Genomic DNA, 22,415 nt, shown 5'->3' with positions numbered 1-22,415 from the left:
ATTTTATTCATCCCAGGATTTGGACCATAGTATAAATCAAACCAACATGAAAATAAAGATCATTTAGCAACATAAACTTGAGATATATTGAATAAAAACATAATTTAATAATGGATTATATATAAGACCTAAATAAGGAAAAAAGTCCTTAAAATTATGTCAGGGAGTAGAACAATTAATATTCAAAATATGATATACTGAGTTATGAATTTATAATTAAAAATAAAACTATAAACACGGGGTTGAGGATTTAGCTCAGTGGTAGAGTGCTTGCCTAGCAAGCGCAAGGCCCTGGGTTCAGTCCTCGGCTCCAAAAAAAAAAAAACCTATAAACACCTAAAATAAGGAAACTTCAAAATTAAGCATTAGAAATACTGAGAAATCTACCTATGCCTTTATTCCTAACATCACATTGCCTCTCTAAAGTTTTTCTCCTTCATCTGCTTTAAATCTTTTAGTTTTCTATAACTATGTATTAATTTGTAAATATTTATTTACCAAGATAAATATTTACTAAAACAGTAATTTAAAATGAATGACCAAATCAAAGTCAGAATGCTTTAAACAGTTTTAAGATTTTTCTGTCATTGTTTATAACCACATAAATAATTGTACTTGCTTTGTTTTGCTTTAATCTATTTGTGACCGCACAGTGTAGCCCTGGCTGGCTTGGAACTCAGAGATCCATGTGCCTCTGCTTCCCAGGGCGATGACATCATCACCACCAGCAGCTCAGTGACCATTTAAACATAAGACAAACACTGATATGAGTTGTTCCACATTTCTAACATAACAGTTTCTTCCAAAAACACAGTATATTTTATGCTATTCTAACATACATACGTTTCATATTGTTTGACTTTAATGTTTCATAAATATCTAATCCAGCAGTTCCCAATAAAACATCAGATTTCAGGGTCTGGTGACTCCACACACGAAAACATAATTTACTCATAGGGGTAACGATACTGAAAGTAAAAAAGGAAAATGTTATTTTCATTAACCATCACAATGAGAGCCTTAATATGTTACAATAAAGCTGTGATGTCTAAACTGTTTTCATTGTACCTCTTTTTCTTAAACTCAAAAAAATTATACTTATTTATTTAGTTGGATGTGGGGGTCAGAGGATAACTTGCAGGAGTAGGTTCTCCCTTCTGCTATGTGGGTTTTAGAGATTAACTCAGGTCACTAGGACTGGAGCAGGCGCCTTCACTTGCAGAGCGACAGCCCAGTCCCTCACTGAGCTTCTTAAAGTCTGCTATTCCTCCAGGTGGTCTATGCTCTCAGATCTCATGAAAACTGTATCTGAGTAAAACTGGACTATAGGAACATCATAGATACACAAACACTGGAAACAAAATAAAACTGCTTAGAAAGCAACAAATTATTAAAGGAGAGGATTTACTGAAACTAACACGATATGCCCAAAAAGAATTTTATGTGTCAATTTTAAAATGTCTTTCTTAAAATAGTGAATTTACAATCAAATCCTTACATATGTGATAAATTTTACTGAATTCGAGGTATCATCCACACAGTCAGCTTATCAGGTGGGAATTAATTCTAAAAGTAATGCTCCTCCGAGAGGGGAGCAAACTGCCAGGGTCGTGCACCTAGGAAGCTAGCTGAAGTCTGGAATACAGTCTACTGTTACACACCCAGAGTCCTGCCGGCCATCACTCATGGGAGGAAAGTCCATGTGGGAGCCTGGAGAAGACACGGTCTCAAAACAGAAGCACAGACATCATGCGTGGCAAAGACACACAATAAAGAATGTGCTCTCTGAGAGACAGTTCAGTTGTTAAGAGGATTAAACATGCTTCCAAAGGACCAGATGATTCCAGCACAGGGAAACTGGGCTTCTGGCTTTTTTTGCACATACATATAAGTTAAAAAAATATTTTAAAAATGAACATAATAGGGGGCTGGAGAGATGGCTCAGTGGTTAAGAGCACCGACTGCTCTTCCTAATGTCCTGAGTTCAATTCCCAGCAACCACATGGTGGCTCACAACCATCTGTAATGGGATCTGATGCCCTCTTCTGGTGTGTCTGAAGGCAGCTACAGTGTACTCATATAATAAAATAAAATCTTAAAAAATAAATTAAAAAAAAAGAACATAATAAAAACAATGTTATAGAATGAAACATATAGTACAATTGTTTGGTATAACTTTTTATTATGTAATATTATAAAAATATAACAAAATTGAATGTTGGTTTGCGGGGGCACTATAACTTTTAAAATACAGGGTTTCTTTAAACAGAGTTTTGCAGTGTAGCAGGTATGTCTAATACCTGATATTCTCCTATCTCGGCCTGAGGAGGGCTGGGATTGTATGCATGCACCATCATACCCAACATTAGATACAGATACAGATACACACAAAACCCTATTTAAGATTAAAAAAAAAAAACTGCCTGCAGCGGCAGTGCCGCCTTTAGTCCCAGTACTTGGGCAGCAGAGAGCGATGGCTCTGCGTCAGAGGCCGACCTAGTCCACAGAGGTAGTCCCAGGACCGCGAGGGCTGCACAGGAGGACCGCAAGGGCTGCACAGGAAAGCCTTGTCTCAAAAAGGAAAAAATAACTAAGTGTGAGCCTGGGAGCGCACACCTACAGCACCTGCACCCAGGAGGCTGAGGCAACAGGGGAGAGAATGCAGGCCAGTCTGAGCAAGGCCTGCACTACACAGTGAGACTCTGTTTCAAAAAAGAACAAAACAAAACCAAAAAAACCACAAAGGTTTTAAAAAGTGAATTACTGTTAACCTGATTCAGCCCACGTGTAAGAAAGGGGCTCTTGGGACTACAAAGATGGCTAGGGGTAAGAGCACTTGCTCCTTTTTCAGAGGCCCTGGTTTCTGTGCCTAGCAGAACATGGTGGCTAACAAACATTTACAACTCCAATTCTAGGGGATCTAATACCTTCCTTTGACCTTCAAGGGTACTATACACATTAGTATAGTCATACATACAGGCAAAACACTCATACACAGAAAATAAGAATAAATCTTGTTTAAAGGCTATTATACTGATGTAAATATATCATTCATGTATGAAATTTTTAAAAATTAAAAACTAAAAATAACAGGACAAGCTATTGTAAAAAGCTCTTCCTACTTTTCTTCAGTGGCAACAGTGAAACCATCACCAACTAAATTGAGAAAATGAAGACAGACAGACAGACAGACAGAGCTAGACAGAGCAGGAGGGGACGAGTGCGAGGAAGCCAGCGCATCGGAGTGGCTCCCTGCTCGGTGCCACACTGGGGACTTACACTGTGAGGGGCTGCTTCCACTTGGGGCTGTTTGTATTGTTGCATTTTTCTGTCTTCTTTGACTGCCCATCTACTGTGACTTCTACATAAGGACTTGGTCCAAACCAATTCTTTTTATTTTCTTTAAGTTTGGCTGAGATGACTATAAAGAAAAGAGAAAACACTTTAATATTTGAAATAATAGTTTACTCCTTGGTCAAAGACATTTCATTAAAGATTAGGCCAATTATTTTTATTTAGAAGCAGCTATTCCCTAAAATATATCAATTTTGTTTATGATAATTATATTTCTTATATTTTCCTTATATTAGTAAATATATACATACGCACAGGACTTCTACACACCAGACACTCAAATAAGTACCAAGAAACCAGGAGACATCCCCCACAGTCAGTGCCAGGACCATGGGCACGCACACACACGCATGCACACACACACACACACACACACACACACACACACACACACACACACACACACACACACACAGAGTCAGTGCCAGGACCATGGGCACTACCCTCCCCAGTCAGTACCAGGACAGACCATGGGCACATCGCCCACACCCCCATGCCTGGCCAAATGAGTTACAGCACAGCTCCCAAGCAGTATGTCATGGAATCGCATAACGTCTAGAAGCCCAGCAAGCATATGCCAGGGGATGGACCTGAATCTCTGACTTCCCACACATCAAGTGGTTTTGAGTTGCGATGCTCATATGTCTTTGTGATGGCATTCAAGTCAGCTGCAGAGTAACTGTCCCTATGATGTCCCACACTCTGAACTGGAGCTTCGTCGGTATATTAAAATGAGTAGCTATGATGGCTTGCATAAAAAAGGCTCACAGGATATGACACTGTTAGGAGGTGTGGCTTTGCTAGGTGTTACTGGGGGTTACTTTTGAGGTTTCTGAAGTCCAAAATCAGGCCCAGTGTAAGCTTCTTCCTGCTGCCTGTCAATCCAGATAGACAACTCTCAGCTACCTCTCAAGCACCAGGACTGCCTGCATGCCATCATGATTCCTGCCGTGACCATGATGGACTGAACCTCTGAACCTATAAACCAGCCCAATTACACATTGTCCTTTATAAGAGTTGCCATGGTCAACTGGTATCTCTTCACAGCAGTAGAAACTCTTACTAAAAGAGTAAAATTTTCGAGAGATGATGGCGAATGCCTTTAATCCCAGCACTTCATAAGCAGAGGCAGGCCAATCTGTTAGCTTGAGGCCAGCCTGGTCTACAGTGAGTTCCAGGACAGGCAAGACTGCACAAAGAAACCCTGCCTCAAAAAACAAAAAACAAACAAAATATTAAAAACTTGAATACTGTATAAACATGCAACTCAACTCCTACATACACACCCAAGTGAAGAGAAGGCATTCATCCTCACAAAAACTATATAAACATTCATATCATTATTCATAATAGATTAAAGAGTACAAGTCTAGCAAGATGGCTGGAGAACACAGGTGCTGCTGAGGACTTTAGCTTGATCCAAAGAACCACATGATGGAGGAGACAACTACTGTCCACTGGCTTCCATACACATGCACATGCACATGCACACTTGGTTGTGCACAAAATGAACACACACACACTATGTAAATATAAAAATATAAAAGCAGAGGGGTTGGAGAGATAGCTCAGCAGTTAAGGTCACTGACTGCTCTTCCAGAGGTCCTGAGTTCAATTCCCTTCTATAACACGGTGGCTCACAACCATCTGTAATGGGATCCATTGCCCTCTTCTGGTGTGTCTGAAGACAGCGACAGTGTACTCATATACATAAAATAAATAAATCTTTAAAAAAATATACTAAAGCAGAAACAATCCAAGCATCCATCAACTAAAAGAAATGCATAAATAAAATATTGTACATTAACTCAATGGAATTATTGTTTGTCAGTAAAAAGAAATAATGTACTACTTATTCATGCTATAACATGAATAAACCTTAAAAACAGGAATGGTAAAAATGCTGTATATGAGCAATCCAAACCCACAAAAGTGGGTAAGTGAATGCCTAGATTTGTTTACCCAGAGTAAATAGTTTGTAATGCTAATAGACACAGGAATTCTTTCTTGAGAGACAAAAATAATTCTAAAGTTGTTGAACCGGGTTTGGGGGGCATATGTCTGTAATCTCAGCACTTAGGAGGTGGGAAGCAGGAAGTGTCCTGTTCAAGGTCATTCTTGGCTACATATCATATGTGGCACAATACTAAGCTAGAAGGTCTTGTCTAACAAAACAAAACAGAGAGAAAATAAATAAAAACATGATACATCCGACAGACGTGACACATAACACATCTACAGAATAGTCTATCCACTACCAAAGACCATACAATCTAAACCATATGATCTACTTAGGAGCCCATGCGAGTTCCTCTGAAACAGACAGAAAACAAATCTCAACAAAGTCAGAAAAGCTGAACGACTCTGTGTATCCTATATTACCACAATGTGATAAAGCTTAAAATAACATCAAATGAATCTCTGGTAATCACAAGAAAAATAGTTGAAAAATGTTGTCAACTATAGATCTGATAAAGGATTCGTGTGTGTGTGTGTGTGTGTGTGTGTGTGTTTAAACATTAAACACATTACTGAATGATGGATGAGTCAAAGAAGCTTAGGAAGAAATCTAAAAAGAAATAAAACTTTCCTTGAAATACTTGAAAACGAAAAGACAACAAAACCTCTGGACACATTAAAAGCAGTTCTAAGATGGAATCTTATAGCTCTAAGTACCTATGATAAAAAAAGAAAATGGATCAAAAGGAGCTGGACAAACAGCTCAGAGGTTAAGGGCACTGGTTACTCTTCCAGAGGACCCAGGTTCAAATCCCAGCACCCACATGGCAGCTCACCACTATCTATAATTCCCAGGTTCAGGAGTGAAGGCATCTTCACACAGATACACTTAAAGGCAAAACACAAATACACATAAAATAAATAATTTTTAAAAATGAATCAAAGACCTTTCTGTGAAACCTGAAACACTAAGATGCTGGACGAAAACAAGAGCAGTGCTCTGAAGCTAAAGGTGTGGGGAAGGATGGCTAAACAGGACAACTGATGGTGGGGGCGGGAGGTTCTAGTTAGTTCATCTAACTAGAAGTCTTCTGTGCAGCAAAGGAGACAACCAATTGAATTGAGGAAGAAAAATGTTGTCAACTATAGATCTGATAAAGGAGTCGTGTGTGTGTGTGTGTGTGTGTGTGTGTGTGTGTGTATGTGTGTGTGTGTGTGAACTCAGGACCTCTGGAAGAGCAGTCAGAGCTCTTAACTGCTGAGTCACGTCTCCAGCCCAAAGGATTAATTCTAATATAAACAAAGAACTCAAAGCTATGGGTCTGAACACAAGAGTTCTCAAAAGAAGAAATCAAAATAGCTAAGAAATTCTCTTAAAAGTGTTTAACATCATCAGCAATTTGAGAAATGAAAATTAAAACTACTCTGAGATCTCATCTTTCCCCAGTCAGAACGACTAAGATAGAAAATAATAAACTGACTAACAAATGCTGGTGACCAAATTGGCAAAGAATCTTCACTCACTGTTGGTGGAATGGCAAATAGGTGCCACCACTAGGATTATCAGTGTAGAGAATTCACAAAAAGCTAAAAAGTAAATATACCATGCGACCCAGCTACATCAACCCCTGGTGTGCCATAGCCTACTTTCCAGACACTTGCTTAGCCATTTCTACCGTTGCTCCATTCATAATAGCAAGAAAATGGAAACAGTCCCAGTGTTCAACTGACTGACAGATAATGAAATTGCTGTACATTTATACAACAGAATTCCATTCACTGCAAAGAAAAGTGAAACCATGCAATGTGCAGGTACATGAAGAGAACTAGAAGCCATCATCCTAAGTGAGTCAGCCCTAACCCAGAAAGATGGCAGCTGCATGTTCTCTCTTACTTGTGGATCCTAGCTCTGAATCTTTAGATCTGAGTACATAACCTGGTATAACTGCAGAAGCCAAGAAAGTACAAAGAGATCATGGGGGCAGAGTAGAAGGAAGCGCTCTAAAGAGGGGAATAGTAAGACATGGGTTCTATGAATGGGAAAATGGGAGAGAAAGGGGGCAATACACTGTAACTAGGAAAAGGGGAGGCAATACAGAGAAAGGGAAGGAAGGAGGAAGGATGAATAACATTAAGGAGGTTTGAAAAAGTCATAGGATAACATTTTATGTTCACATATATATCTTATATAATATATATAACTTAGCATTTACACATTGCTTCCCCCTAAGAACATCTAACAAAAACCCCAGTGCTAGACATGGAAAACCTCCCTTTGAGCTGTTGGTCAGGCAAGTCCAAAAAATTCCTAACACAATATAAGCTACTGACATTGCTCTAACTTACCTCTCAGGACTTGGAAGAATTGAGCTAGAACTGACCTAGAAGCCTCTTCCCTGTGAACTACTTTTCATAGCATCCAAAGGTGCTAAGAAGCTGCTAGAGGAGAAAAGCAATCAATAGTCCTACCCAGATTTAAAAGCTATAAACCGTAACAATGACCAGCACAGCAAGGGACCAACACGGGTCCACTAGCAACACTTATATCTCAGGGATAATAACAAGCTACTTAATTAAACTTAAGGCCCACTCAATTGGAGAGAATTTACAACCTGTGGTTGGTAAGTTCATGGACCGTAGAGGAAAACCTACTCCTACCACTTTCCTAACCGTGTAACTCCTTACTGCTCGCTAAGTACTCACTCATCCTTACACCCATAAGTAGGTGTACTTTTCACTCTTCATCAAAGTGGCTTGTTTTTGCTGCAAGTAGAGACCATCACAGAAATCCCAAACTGGTCAAAAATCAAAGAATAATCAAGCACAGAGTAGTTAACCCAAACGGCTACATCTACAGCACAGTCCTTATACCTAGACTCAGGGAACATTACAAAAGAGAGAACAGAAAGATTTGAAAAGCTAGAAGACTGGACTTCGGCTACAAGACAGTGTCTTCTATATATGACAGGGAAGTTATACCCATGAAATCTCAGCAGTATAGTCACCTAAACAAGATCTGCTCAACAATAGCTCAGGTGACACTACCGTGACTCAGGAGAACTCCCCTAAGACCCACTCCTAGGAAAAACCAAAGGGGGAAGAGTCAGGGTCAAGCTCCCTGATAGGTTATCCAGCTCCAAGTGGTCAGTCCTAAACACACACTCCACACACACACACCACACACACACACACACACACACACACACACACACACACACACTCTCTCACACACACATACACACAACACAACACACACATCGTACACACACTCACATACCACACTCACATACCACACACACACACACACACACACACACACACACACTCACACCCTACATGCTACTGTTTTGTGTGTGTGAGTGTGAGTGAGTGAGAGTGAGTGGTGAGTGTGTGTGTGTCTGTGTGTGTGTGTGTGTGTGTGTGTGTGTTTAACAATAATGACTAAAGAAGAAGTCATACATTTGAGGAGTGAGGAGGAACACAGGAGTTAGAAATGGAGGAAATGATGTAAATGCTATATTCCCATATGAAATTCTCAAAATTTAAAAATTTAAAAAGGTAAATAAGTAGTAACTGATTGTAGTGATAATGGATTAATTCTGTTTAATAAATTATTAAATTATATAGTAATGTATAATATAATTCATATATTGAAATATAACAAATTAATAAAATTATTAATATTAATAACAACAGTAATTGCCTAGATACCAGTTTAATGCAGGAGAATGAATCTATAAGACATCTTAAAATAAAAATGATTTTCCTATACCTTAACATTCCATTCATGTATTCATTCATCAAATACTGACTTGGTGCCTAAAATGTAATAGCCCACTACAGACATCGCTCTTGTAAGATTTTTAAAAAGGAAACTTTTTTATTTTTCTATTCAGATGTATGCATGTGTGTAAGTGAATACCACATGAGTGCAGGTGTCCTCAGAGCCAGAAGGACACTAGGTCCTCTGGAGTTGGGGTTGTGAGGCCCCACGTATGACACGGGTATTGGAAACTAAACCAGGGTCTACCGGAACTGCAGCAAGTGCTCTTAACCTGTGAACCATCTCTCCACTCACCAAGATTATTGTTTTTAATATAAGAGGCAGAGATATAAGATACTGTACCTTTGTAAAAGACTTACCAGTGATCTGAAGTTGAGATTTCATGGTCAGGCTACCCATTGACTCGAGCTGTGGTGCACTGTCAGACATACCATCAATAAGACAGCAAACCTGAAAACAAGATAAATGAGATATTATTAGTATCTCTGGCCTTTCCTAAAGGCTCCATAATAATCAATGGCCTTCACACTGCTCAACACAATTTTCAATTCTAGTATTTATCCTATTATCAGCAAAATTTAGACTTCCTCTTCCCTTGAGTTCCCAAGACACATTTTCTAGGTTTACAGTCTTCTGATTATTCTCAGTTTCTTAAAAAAGTCCTCTTGTAGGGGCTGAAGAGATGGGTCTGTGCTTAAGAACAGAACTTAGTGCTCTTATCAGGACCCCAGTTCAGATCCCAGCACCCACAGGAGGGGTCAGAACAATCTGTTTTTCCAGTTCCAGATCTAATACCCTGGTTTTATCTCTTTAGGCACCCAGTACATGCGTGGTACACATACATACATACAGGCAAAACATGAATATACATAAAACAAAATAAAATTTTAAAATGTCCTTGCTCTCTGTTCTTAATGCTGGCTTATACTGGCTCAATTCCTGCTCTCTCTATATTCATTCCCTGAGGACACTATCAGGTCTTAGAGCTTTAAACTGTTTCTACATAACAACATGACCCAAAAACTAAAGCTCTGGTCCACACCTTACTCCTAAAACCTAAAAAACTTCACTTGGTTATCAAAAAAATACCCCATACTGAAAATACCCCAAACTGAATATCCTGATAAAATACACCCCTTAGTCATCAGTAGTCGCCTCGGACACAAGAGAAATGAGATGTGATGTAAGAGCTTCAACTCTGCATAGTATGATGTCACTATCTGATTCACAAAGGAACCTCAGAAACTGTCATTCTGTGTTTACCACCTATTCCCCAATACCCAAAAGCATATTTGCCACAGATCTATGAAAAAATTAAGAAATACATAAGCAGTCAAGGAGCAAAATTCCTTGAGTTCTTAGAATAAGACCAACAGTAGTAGGAAGAAAATCTTGCAATTAAAATTTTATTTCTTCCTTTTACTCTCATTACTGCTTCCTTCATATGATTCTTCTTAAACTACTATAATAGCTCAACATTCCACATTAAAGAGGAAAAAGCCAATGGAACAGAGAAAAACAAAACAAAACAAAACGGAGGCCTAGAGGTGCAGCTCAGTTGGCAGAGTTCGTGGACAGCATATAGGATGCCCTGGGTTTAGTCCCGAGCACTGCATAAACCCTGGACATGGTGATGCATGGCTGTAATCCCAGGATTCCATAAGTGGAGGCAAAAGAATCAGAAGTTCAAGGTCCTCCTTGGCTATGCAGCCTGTTGGAAGCTATCTTAAGCTACATGAAACTCTAGTTTCAAAAAGAAAAAAAAAAAAGATCAATAATGGACCAAAACCATACACCAGCTGGACCTAGGCCTCTCCGCACGTATGTAGCAGATTTACAGCTTGGTCCTCATGTGGGTCCTGAAGAACTGGAGCTGGGCTCTCCCAAAAGCTGTTGCCTGTACTATGGCATATGTTCTTCTAGCTGGCTGCCTTGTCTGGCCTCAGTGGGAGAGGAAGTGCCTAGCCCCGCAGAGACTTGAAGTGTCCTCAGTGGGGAGATAACCAGGGAGCCTACACTCATCAGAGGAGAAGGGGTGGATGAGGGAAGGATTGTGGGAGGAGTGACTGGGAGGGGGCAGTGAGCAGGATGTAAAATGAATAAGTAATAAAATAAAATAAAATAAAATAAAGATCAATGGAGGAGCTTAGAGAGATGGCTTGTAGCCAAGAATTCCTGTTGTTCTGACAGAGGATCAGAGTATCTATGTAAGCTGGTTCATAACTACCTACAACTAACATCTTTCCTGGCCTTTGAGGGTACCCACATGTACATACATGCCACACACACACACACACACACACAAATCCTTTAAAAAACAAACAAACAAACAAACAAACAGTAGTCAAGATGGCGTAGTAGGTTAAGGCACTTGCTGCCAAGCCTGCCAACTTAAACTTGACCCTGGCACCCACATGGTGGAAGGAAAGAACAGTTCCCACATATTGTCTCTGACTTCTTTATACACACAGTAGAACATGGGTGCCCACACAATCAATCATCAATAAATAAATAAACACACATAATTAAATAGAATCAAATTAAGAATAGTTTTTAGAAAGTAAAAAATTAAAACCAACTATTGTTAGGTAAGTACTGAAACCTGTCAACCCAAAATACACTCATGGGAATGAGAAGAAAGAAATGTTCGGCACCCTTAGAATTTAGGCACAAGGGTTGGGGATTTAGCTCGGTGGTAGAGCACTTGCCTAGGAAGGGAAAGGCCCTGGGTTCGGTCCCAAGCTCCAAAAAAAAAAACCAAAAAAAAAAAAAAAAAAAAAAAAGAATTTAGGCACAATTAATGCAGGAAGAAAATATAGAAAGATCTGAACTTGTTAGAAGATTAGGAGCTGTGGTAGACAACCTCCAGCATGAGCCCCAGGAAGCCTTCCTTCAAATGTTTATATAACTCCTCTCCCACAGTGGAATGCTTGCCTTTGTGACCATAAGAATACAGTGTAAAAAAAGGTAAAGTTGTTTCCAAAGCTATATTATAAGACAGTACAGTTCTGCCTTGCTTTCCAGAACTGTCTGCTCTGGGAGTAGCCAGCACCACATCATGAAGAACTCAGGCAGTCCTAAGTAAAACAGAACTAAAGCTTCCCACTAAGAGCCAGCACCAACTTACCACACACAAGAAAGACAACACGCAAGCAACCTCCAGTCCCTGTCAGCAGAGCTGAAGAGACTTGCAGCCTGAGAAGCCCTGAGGCACAGCAGTCAGTCAAGTTGCTCCTATTTTCTACCCATCAAGTTTTTGAAAACTAACAAGCAGTCATGTAGTAAGTTATACAGCATAGCTATGGAAGCTAGCATTCTTAACAGAAACTGTTCAACCTGAGTCCAATAGTAAGAAATGATATACCCAGAATGTAAAACTACAGATCAAAGTGTGAGCGTCATGAAACAGATGACAAAAGAGGGCTTCTATAAAGGAAAAGCCTTAAGAGACAACCCACTAATTCTGGAAACAAAAATCATAAAAAATTTAAACAGAGAACTAGGATTTCCATGAGTTTGACACCAGCCTAGTCTCTATAGTGAGTTCCGGGTCAGCCAGTACTACATAGTGAGATTTTGCCTCAAAAAATATTATAAAATTTAACAAAACATGATAATACTATTATACCATTAATAAATTACTATTCTGTAGCAATTTCTTCCAAAATAACACATTTCATCTTAGAGGGAAAATTCAGGAAGCCCCTGAAGCTGGCCATTCACTAGACCCTGGCCTCCTGAAAGACAGGCGAAAACCACTCTCTAGCAGCGAAGCTGCCTGGGAAGACTCCCTCCAACCTGCCAAGCTGCACACAAGCTGTGCAGTGAGCTCCGGCTTCCCAGCTTTCCCGTTCTCTTGTCTCCCATGCTGGAATGGGCTTCTGGTTGATGCAGCTGTCTTTGGGTCATTTCTGCTCCTGTGAGTAAGCCTCACGCACATTGTTATAAATAATCCCAATAAAATTCACTGGCCACTAAGTGGACTTCCGTGGTGTCTGTACTTTCATCTATGATTGGCTCCACATCTGGGGTGAGTAGATGCTTGTTTATATCTCCCCAAAATAGTGTCACATGATAGTTACATGGGAAAATACTTGTTTTTCTTTCCAGAAATAATACAATAATGTGTTTAGGGTAAGATGATAACTATAAGCTTTGTTTTTTTTTTTTTCCTTTTTTTTTTTTTCAGAGCTGGGGACCGAACCCAGGGCCTTGTGCTTGCTAGGCAAGTGCTCTACCACTTAGCTAAATCCCCAACCCCCTTTGTTTATTTTTTTAAACTGCTTGTCTAATTTCTGTATGTATGTTTGGTGTATACACGTATGTATGTATATATATGTATGTAGGTGTATGTATGTGTGGAGATCAGAGGGGGAAATAAGGTGCCTTCCTCTATTACTCTTTGCCTTATTCCTTTGAGACAGGGTCTCTCCCTAAACCTGAAGCTCGTGGGGTTTGGTTTGGTTTGTTTTTTTCAGCTAGGCTAGCAGCCTACCAGTTCCAGTGATCCTGCTACCCCCATCTCCTCACAGTGCTGTGTAATGACACCAGATGTCACACAGATGCTGGGATAAAAACTCGGGCCTCACAGATGTGCAACAGGCACTCCTAAGTACCAAACTATCTCTCAACACTATTTTCTGGTTTGCTTGTTTGTTTGTTTATCTGTTTGTTTTGAGACAAGATCTCACTCTGCAGGTCAGACTGTTCTAGAACTCACTATATAATCCAGGATGCCATGAAATCCCAACAATCTTCCTGCCTAAGTCTCCCAAATACTGGGAGTCCAGGCATGAGCAGTACACAGCACAGTGGCAGAAGAAAAGAGCTTTTCCCTCAATGAGTTAGAAAATGAGAACCAACTCCCAAAAATTATCTTAACCTCTACCTGTTTCACCCTCTGACCTCTACCTACACCATCTCCCTCCCCCTCTCCCCCTTCTCCTTCCTCCCGCCTCTCTCCCTTCCCCCTCACACACACAAAATGAATTTTTAATTTTTTTTAAGTTACTCTGAATCTGAGGTATAACTCAGAGGTAGAACACTTGCTTAAGAATCAGTACCACCAAAAAATATTGAAAAACTTTTAAAATTAAATAAATAAAAATATCACCTAGGGATGAGAGACTACTGGGAAGCTGGTTCAGCTGACATGCTTACAAGCACAAGGGACCTAAGATCAACTTCCAGTATCATCATAAAATTAGGGAGAGTGACATGGGCAGAGACAGGAAGACCCTTTGTGTTCACAGACCAGCTGGTGTAGCCAATGGAGGAGCCCCATGTTCAAAAAGAGACCATGACTCAGGAAAGTGGAGATGGAGTGGGGGAACAGCGACATTAACTTCTGGTTTGCACATGCATATGTGCACCTTTACATGTTTACACTGGTGGTGAAACAACTGCCTAGAATGCATAAAGCCAGGAACATACTCAAGATCCAAGAATGAAGAAACAGTGTGTGTGTGTGTGTGTGTGTGTGTGTTCATGTGCCCAACACTATAACGCCTTCCCAAGATTTTTATCCATCCAAAACCTTAAAATGTAACTTTATCTGTTCTCATAGGGTCTTTGTAGACACAATCCAATCCAATCCACGTGGACATAGGGACACACACAGAGTGCAGATGATGTGAAGACACAGAAGAATGGCATCAGAAACAGACACAGATGAGAAAGAATCATACACAGGCCAAGAAACACCAATGATTGTAGGCAACCAGCAAAACCTAGGAAAAGGCATAGAATGAGAATTTTCCCTGCTCTAAGATACTGTCTTAGACTTCTGGACTCTTACCTGAACTGCAAAACATTACCTTTCTATCCCCACAACTTTAGGGTAATTTTGGAGGGAATGTTTGTTCCTGGCTTTACAAGATAAAGTCTCACTCTACAGTCCAGGCTGGCCTCAAATTGGCAGCAGTCTTCCTTGCTCCGCCTTCACAGTCTGGCATTGCAGAAAGAACCACGCCCAGCTTGTCCTGTGACAGCAGACCTTGGGAACCGACACACCCACATCCTAGGCTGGTGTTTACACAGCATTCCTTTTGTTTTCCTTTTGGCAGACTGTTACACTTGTAGTTTAAGCTGGAACCAAAGTGCTAGGATGATATATAATACTGTTTTTAAAATTATTTTAGATTATAATTATATCATTTTCTGGCCCTCTCTCCTTCTTCCCTCCAATCCCTCCCCATGTAACCACTTCCCTTACTCTCAAATTCATGGCCTCTTTAATGAGTTTTGTGTGTGCGTGTATATTCCTACATAAATAATACAAATATAACAACATTCTCAAAGGGGTCAAAATTGTTAGGGCAGAAGAATGCAAGTGTTTCTTAGGAGGTAAAAATGAGAAGACAGAAATAACTACAGAAGAGGGCCCTTCTTACATGTGTTTGTCAAAATTTGAAGAGCTGTGTACTGAAAAGAATGAAGATAGTATAATCTTAATAAGGCTGATTTCAATGAAGCAAAACTATACTACAAATTTGTTGAGCAAAAATACGCTGTTGCCAAGCATGGTGGCAAACAACTTTAATATCAGCACTTGGGAGGCAGAGGCCAGTGGGTCTCTCTGAGTTCAAGCCCAGGCTGGTCCACACAGTGAATTCCAGGCCAACCAGGGATGTCTAAAACAAACAAAAAGGTGTTAATCTTGTTTCTATAATTAAAAAAAATGGTGTTGGGGATTTAGCTCAGTGGTAGAGCGCTTGCCTAGGAATCGCAAGGCCCTGGGTTCGGTCCCCAGCTCCGAAAAAAAGAACCAAAAAAAAAGAAAGAAACCAAGCTGAGCTGGAGAGATGGCTCTGCGGCTCAGATCACTTGCTGCTCTTGCAGAAGATCCAGATTCTCTCTCCAGCACCACAGGGCAGTTTCTAAGTTCCTGTAACTCAAGTTCCAAGAGAGCTGATGCCCTCTCCAGGCCTCCATAGGCACAGGCCTGGTGCAGCTGTATTCAAATGCCAAATTCTGTACCCCAAGATCAGGTTGTCCCAAGACAAGTAAATCCTCAAGAACAACAACTTTTGTTGTGCAAACCTTGCTCCCCAAGTTAACTGGTCAATAAAAGCCTATAGCCTATAGCCTGTGAGAAAGTAGAGAAAGGTGGGACTTGAGAGTCAAGTGAGGGCTCACAGAAATACCAGAGGAGGAGAAGGGAAGAAAGTAAGAGAGGAAAAGAGAGGAGACAGAGAGGAGATGAACCATGAGCACGTGGCCAGGAGAAACAGCAAGTAACAAGGGACACTGACTGGGATATAAATTAATATAGCTCAAAGTCTGCCCAACCTCGGTTTACAGCTTGTAAATAAATACCAGGATTATGTGTCTTTTTTTTTTTGGTTCTTTTTTTTTTTTTGAACTGGGGACCCGAACCAGGGCCTTGCGCTTCCTAGGCAAGCGGCTCTACCACTGAGCTAAATCCCCAACCCGATTATGTGTCTTTTATATGGGCTTGATAGAATATAAAAATATCATTTACAAAAACTTTCTTTTTCCTGGAGCTGAAAACCGAACCCAGGACCCTGCGCTTGCTAGGCAAGCGCTCTACCACTGAGCTAAATCCCCAACCCCTACAAAAACTTTTTTTTTAAAGATTTATTTATTTAATGTATATAAGTACACTGTCGCTGTCCTCAGACACACCAGAAGAAGGCATCAGATTCCATTACAGATGGTTGTGAGCCACCATGTGGTTGCCGGGAATTGAACTCAGGACCTCTGGAAGAGCAGTCAGTGCTCTTAACCACTGAGCCATCTCTCCAGCCCACAAAAACTTTTTTACAAAAGTAAAATTACCCTTACCCTGAACATCTTGGGAAGATTTCTCAAAGACTCACTGTTTTTCCCTAGAGTCTCCTTTCTACCCACATCTCCTCCATGCCAGAATAACTTATGTCTCCCAAAGTCCTTTTCACTCTACAATCCAGCTTTATCTCTTCTACCTGCTCCTCTTGGACACTGTTTTGAAAGTTTACTTTTATTTTTCTTCATGTGCATGTGTGCTTGTGTGAGTATATGCCAGGTGTGTGGGGATACTAGTGGAAACCCAGAGAGGGTGTAGTATCCCCAGGAGCTGGAGTTACGGTGGTTGTAGCTGCTAGCCAGGGTGCTAGAAACTGACCTGGAGAAGCACTCTGAACTACTGAGCCACTGCTCTGTTCCTAACACTGAGTCTTTTTTAAAATAAGGTATTTATTTTTATTTCTGAGTATTTTACCTTCGTGTACATATATACATTTCATGCATGCCTGATGCCCACAATAGTCAGAAGAGGGTACCAAATCCCCAGGAACCAGAGTCACAGAAGGTCACATGTTGTCATGTGGGTGCTGGGAACTGAACCTGGGTCCTCTGCAAGAGCTCCTGACCACTGAGCCGTCTCTCCAAACACCTGTAATATTGACTTTTTAAGCCAAATTTCAGCTGTGCTTCCATCTTGTAGATCTAAAGTTCGTGAGATACACAGATGGATGCCTCTGCATGACTTTCCTATGGGTGGGGATGACTCTTTACATGTAATTTCTTTTTAAGACAGGGTCTCAGGCATGTAGTCTTGACTTATCTCAAGCTAAAAAGCCTCCTAAGTACAGAGTGGCATGTGTGATTTTTTTTTAAGCCTTCACAATCAACTATAATAGTTGAAAATGTACAATTTCACCTAGTAAATGACTGTGCTAGAACCAATGAAAGTATCAGTTTGAATCTAACTCTATCCTATTGCCTATGAGTTTGTCAATTACAATCTTCAAGTAGGGTTAATTCTTAACACTGCCTATCATTTTAGAAACATCCATTATTTAAGACTTCCCGTCAATCATCTTGTCCTGCCTACAAGATGCGCAGGGATAAAGTTGGAGCAGAGACTGAGGGAATGGTTAACTGGCCCAACCTGAGATCCATCCCATGGAACCCCTGACATGAACAATACTTTGCTATGCTTGCAGACAGGATCCTAACATCACTGTCTCTATTTCCAGCAGTGGATGGAAATAGATGCAGAGTCCCACAACCAAACATCAGCTGGAGCTCAGGAAGTCTTGTGGAAGAGTTGGGGATAGAATTGAGAGAGCTAGAGGGGCCAAGGACACCACAAAAAGACCTGCAGAGTCAACTAACCTGGGTCCATGGGGGTTCACAGAGACTGAACCACCAACCAAACAACATGCAGGACCTAGCCTCCCCCCAACATTTATAGCTGATATGCAGTTTGGTCTTCATGTGGGTTCCCTAACAATTGGGGGACAGGGGAGGCTGTCTCTGACTCTGTAGCCTGTCATCGGATCCCTTCCCTTACCTGGACTGCCTGGTTGAGCCTTAGTGGGAGAGGAGGTGCTCAGTCTTGCTGGTACTATATGTCCCAGGGTGGGGTGGTACCCAAGGGGGGGGTCCCCTTCTCTGAGGAGAAGGGGAAGTGGAAATGGGGGAGGAATTTGTAAGGGTGGGACTGAGAGGAAAAGAAGGAGGGATCTTCGAGTGGGATGTAATATAAATAAAAAATCAATTGTGGAAAGAAAAAGATACTTCCTATCATTTGAGAGAAACATTTATTATTTGTGATACATAGAATGCCTATTGTAAAAGTAAGGGCTACAATAAGGCCAGAGGTAAAACTAATTTAATATTTTCCTGTAAGGCAAAGAAAAGAAAATTGCAGAAAATAGATAATATCTTGTCATATAAGCATGTTTATCACCTTATTTTAAATATGCCTTCTATTTCTAGACAATTAAGATACTTGTTTTATTTTCAAAAATAAACATTCAACATAATATATTTATAGACTTCAATCTACTTTTAAGTTTTAAATAATTAAATGGAAGCCTGTATTTTCTTAATCAAAGGTACCAAAAAGACACATCTGCTTGCATCTTTTCCCCAGAAAAAGAAGGGAGTAAACTCAAACCCACTCAAGTAGGGAGGTGAAAGGTAAACCACTTTCTTTTCCCACAACAGTGTAACCTTGGCTCTGATCTTAAATCACTGGGATCCTTTTTGCCATTCCCAATGAATATCAGCATAGTTCCTAAAGCATATGTTACAAAACAGAGAAACAGGGAGCTGCAACTTTCAAGGTTCAATAATAGAGGAATAAAAGCTGATAGTGGCAGTAGTGTCTAACACTTAACATTAATTTGGTGATTCAAACTCTTTGATAATTTGAATGTAAAATGCCCCCACAGGCTGTGTGTTTAAACACTTGGTCCCCAGATCATAGCACTGTTTGGGAAAGTTGTAGGGCATCTGCTGTCAAGACCTTGCTGGGAGAAGGCTTCAGTGGAGGGGAGAACCCTGGAATATAATAGCTCACTATCCTTTCAGCTCCCTCTTTACTTCCTAAGTGCCAAAGCCCCTCGAACTTCTACTCCCATGCCTTTGTGACCTCAATGGACTGCATCCCTTTAAACAGTAAGCTGTTCTGTAGGCATTCTGTCACAGCGGACAAGAAAATAGCTAATACAAACTTGCACTTACTATTCCAATACCCCAAACAGCCTTCTAGAAAACAGTATTAATACTATAGAAAATTAAGTACTACAGAAAAGTAGTATTAGCTAGTGTTACCAGTTGTTTCTGGCTCTGACTGACTCATTCATTACTGGCTTTAAAGGATTTGGTGTGTTTCAGAGACATAACTAATGCAACAACACTACAGACCTGCTGTTCTCTCCAAACAGCTGTGTAAGATTATACAACTCAGAAATGCAGTAAGTTCAGTTTCTAGCTCTCAAGAAGTTCTTGTTTCTGATCATCTCTTTACACTTTATAGAATACCCACAAATCTTTAAAAATAAAAGACCCTGCCGGTGAGGATGTAGCTCATCCTAGCAGTACAAGGTTTGAGTCCTAACGTCACATACACCAGGCATGTAGAAAAAAAAAAAGAGAGAGAGAGAGAAGAAAAGAAGAAAATGAACGTTGGCCTGGTTGAAGCAAAAGCAACCCTAGTGTGCTGTTCCTGGGGTGTACACAGGTAAAGCCTGAGGGAAGTACTCTTAAGCTTAGTCAATCACTACCCTCCATCAATGCAAAAGTTAAGAATGCTGTAACATCTGACAGGCATGTATATGTCTGGAATCTTAGCACTTGAGAGGCAGATGGGGAAGAGAGAGAATTTGAGGCCAGCCCAGCCTACAGGTCAGCATGAACTACATATTGAGAACTTGTCTCAAAAAATTTTTTTAAAAGCTGGGTATAGTGGCCCACGCCTTTAATCTCAGCACTTAGGAGGCAAAAACACTGGATCTTTGTGAGTCTGGTCTACAGAGCAAGTTCCAGGACAGTCAGGGCTGTTACACAGAGAAACCCTGTCTTGAAAAACTAAACAAACAAACAAGTCAGGCAGTACATGCCTTTAACCCCAGCACTCAGGAGGCCAGCCCTGTCTCAATCAATCAATCAATCAATCAATAAAAAGAAAAATGTCAAATCTATAACTTTCAGTAGCTCAGTTAACTCATACATAGTATCATTGAATATGTTGATATGTGGCTTTGTGATATGGCTAAAACAAATTCAGGTAACATTTTTACTTAGAAGCAGGTCATTGGGTTGGGGATTTAGCTCAGTGGTAGAGCGCTTGCCTAACAAGCGCAAAGGCCCTGGGTTGGTCCCCAACTCGAAAAAAAAAAAAAAAAAAAAAAAAAAAAAAAAAAAAAATCCACGTCCCTAGGCTTTTGTTTCTTATATTTCACAATTTATTTTTCTAATCTTGAAAACATTTTAATTTCTATAACCATTACATTTGTGGGTTTTCCTAAAAGCTTAAGTAATATTTCAGTTGATTAAAAAGTATGTATTTAAAACATACAAAATATTTTGAATTTTATGTATACTGTGGAATATCTAAACTAGGCTAAATAGTAGATGTATAATCCCACCTACTGCGGTGATGTGTGTATAGAGAAACCTTTAACACCAGGCAGTGGGTTATTGTGCTGTATAAAAGCATATACGCTTTAATCCCAGCACTCAGGAGGCAGAGGCAGGCTGATATCTAAGTTAAAGGCCAGCCTGGTTCAAGGCCAGCCTGGTCTACAGAGATGAGTTCCAGGCTACATAAAGAAACCCTGCCTCAGGGGAAAAAACCAAACAAACCTTGGCTTGAGCTGAGGGTAGTTCAGTTGGTAGAATGTTTGCCTAAAACGCCTGATACCCTGGATTGGATCCCCAGCACCACATAAATCAGATGTGGTGGCACGTTCCTGTAACCTCAGCACGCAGAAAACAGATGCGGGGTGTGTGTGTGTGTGTGTGTGTGTGTGTGTCAGAAGTTCAAGGTCACATAGAGAATTTTAGGCCAGCATGGGCTGCATGAAACCATCAAAACAAAACAAAAAAAAACAAACTTCTGGGCCTCCTGGGTCAGACCTGTGATTCCACTCACAAGACTTAGACTGATGGATCTAAAATTCAAGGTTAGCCTAGACTACAAAGTAAGACCCTGTCTTCAGCTTTAAAAGGTAAGAGTATGGTGGCTCAAGCTTGTAATCACGGCAGAAGAGGTCACAGGAGGACTGCTGTGAGTAGCACTCCAGCTAGGGCTTCTAAGTGAGACTAGCTCAAAAGGAACATAGAAGGATGAGGATGTAGCTCAGCGTATATGGTTCCTGCCTTACATATAAGAAGCCCTGGGTTCAATGCACAATACCACAAAGTGATACACATGGTGTAATCCCAGCACTCAGGAAGTAAAGGATCAACAAGTTCAAAGTCATGGGGGTTGGTGAGTGGCTCAGGAGGTAAAGCACTTGTGCAAGCCTCACAGCTTGCATTCAATATTTGGAACCATGTAACAGTGGAAGGAAAGAATCAACTCTAAAACATGTTTTTTTCTGACTTCCACAAGAGTATGACCCCACCCTTACACAATAATAAAAATTTTAAAGTTCAAGGTCATTTTTAGAGAGCACAAAGCCCACCTACAACACATGATATTCTGTCTCAAACAAACAAAACCTGGTAATACTAATGAGCCAATGACTTTCCAAGTTCACAAAGTCTCACTCTGATCTGTCTTTACAGACTTAAATGTTTATCTAGCTCTTACAAACACCTAAGTCTACAATGTTCTTCAGCTCCGGCACAGTTAACCTCTGGAGTGAACCGTTAGCATCCTTCCTATTATCAAGACGGCATTGAGATCTCTGTCCTCACACTAATGACTAACAAGTTAATTGTTTTACCTACACGCAGACAGCAGATAGATAAAGGTGCTTGCTACCAAATCCAACAATCTGAACCTGATCCCCAAAACTCACAGGGTGGAGAGACCCTAATCCTGTAAGTTGTCCTCTGACCTCCACACCTGTACTAA

General features: G+C 40.5%; 1 protein-coding gene across 1 annotated transcript in view; it reads right to left on the bottom strand.

Annotated features, from left to right (window-relative positions):
- Positions 1-22,415, bottom strand: part of Itch (itchy E3 ubiquitin protein ligase) — an 88,107-nt gene that overhangs the window by 55,616 nt on the left and 10,076 nt on the right. The window contains exons 3-5 of the mRNA XM_032904513.1: positions 9,457-9,547; positions 3,280-3,421; positions 844-968 (exon numbers count right to left, since the gene is read on the bottom strand). Coding sequence (XP_032760404.1) covers positions 844-968; positions 3,280-3,421; positions 9,457-9,526 — 337 coding nt within the window. The 5' untranslated portion in view covers positions 9,527-9,547. The remainder of the gene's footprint in view (positions 1-843; positions 969-3,279; positions 3,422-9,456; positions 9,548-22,415) is intronic.

Source organism: Rattus rattus, chromosome 5 (assembly GCF_011064425.1).
Source record: "Rattus rattus isolate New Zealand chromosome 5, Rrattus_CSIRO_v1, whole genome shotgun sequence".
Lineage (NCBI taxonomy): Eukaryota > Metazoa > Chordata > Mammalia > Rodentia > Muridae > Rattus > Rattus rattus.
This window is presented reverse-complemented; position numbering and strand designations above follow the sequence as displayed.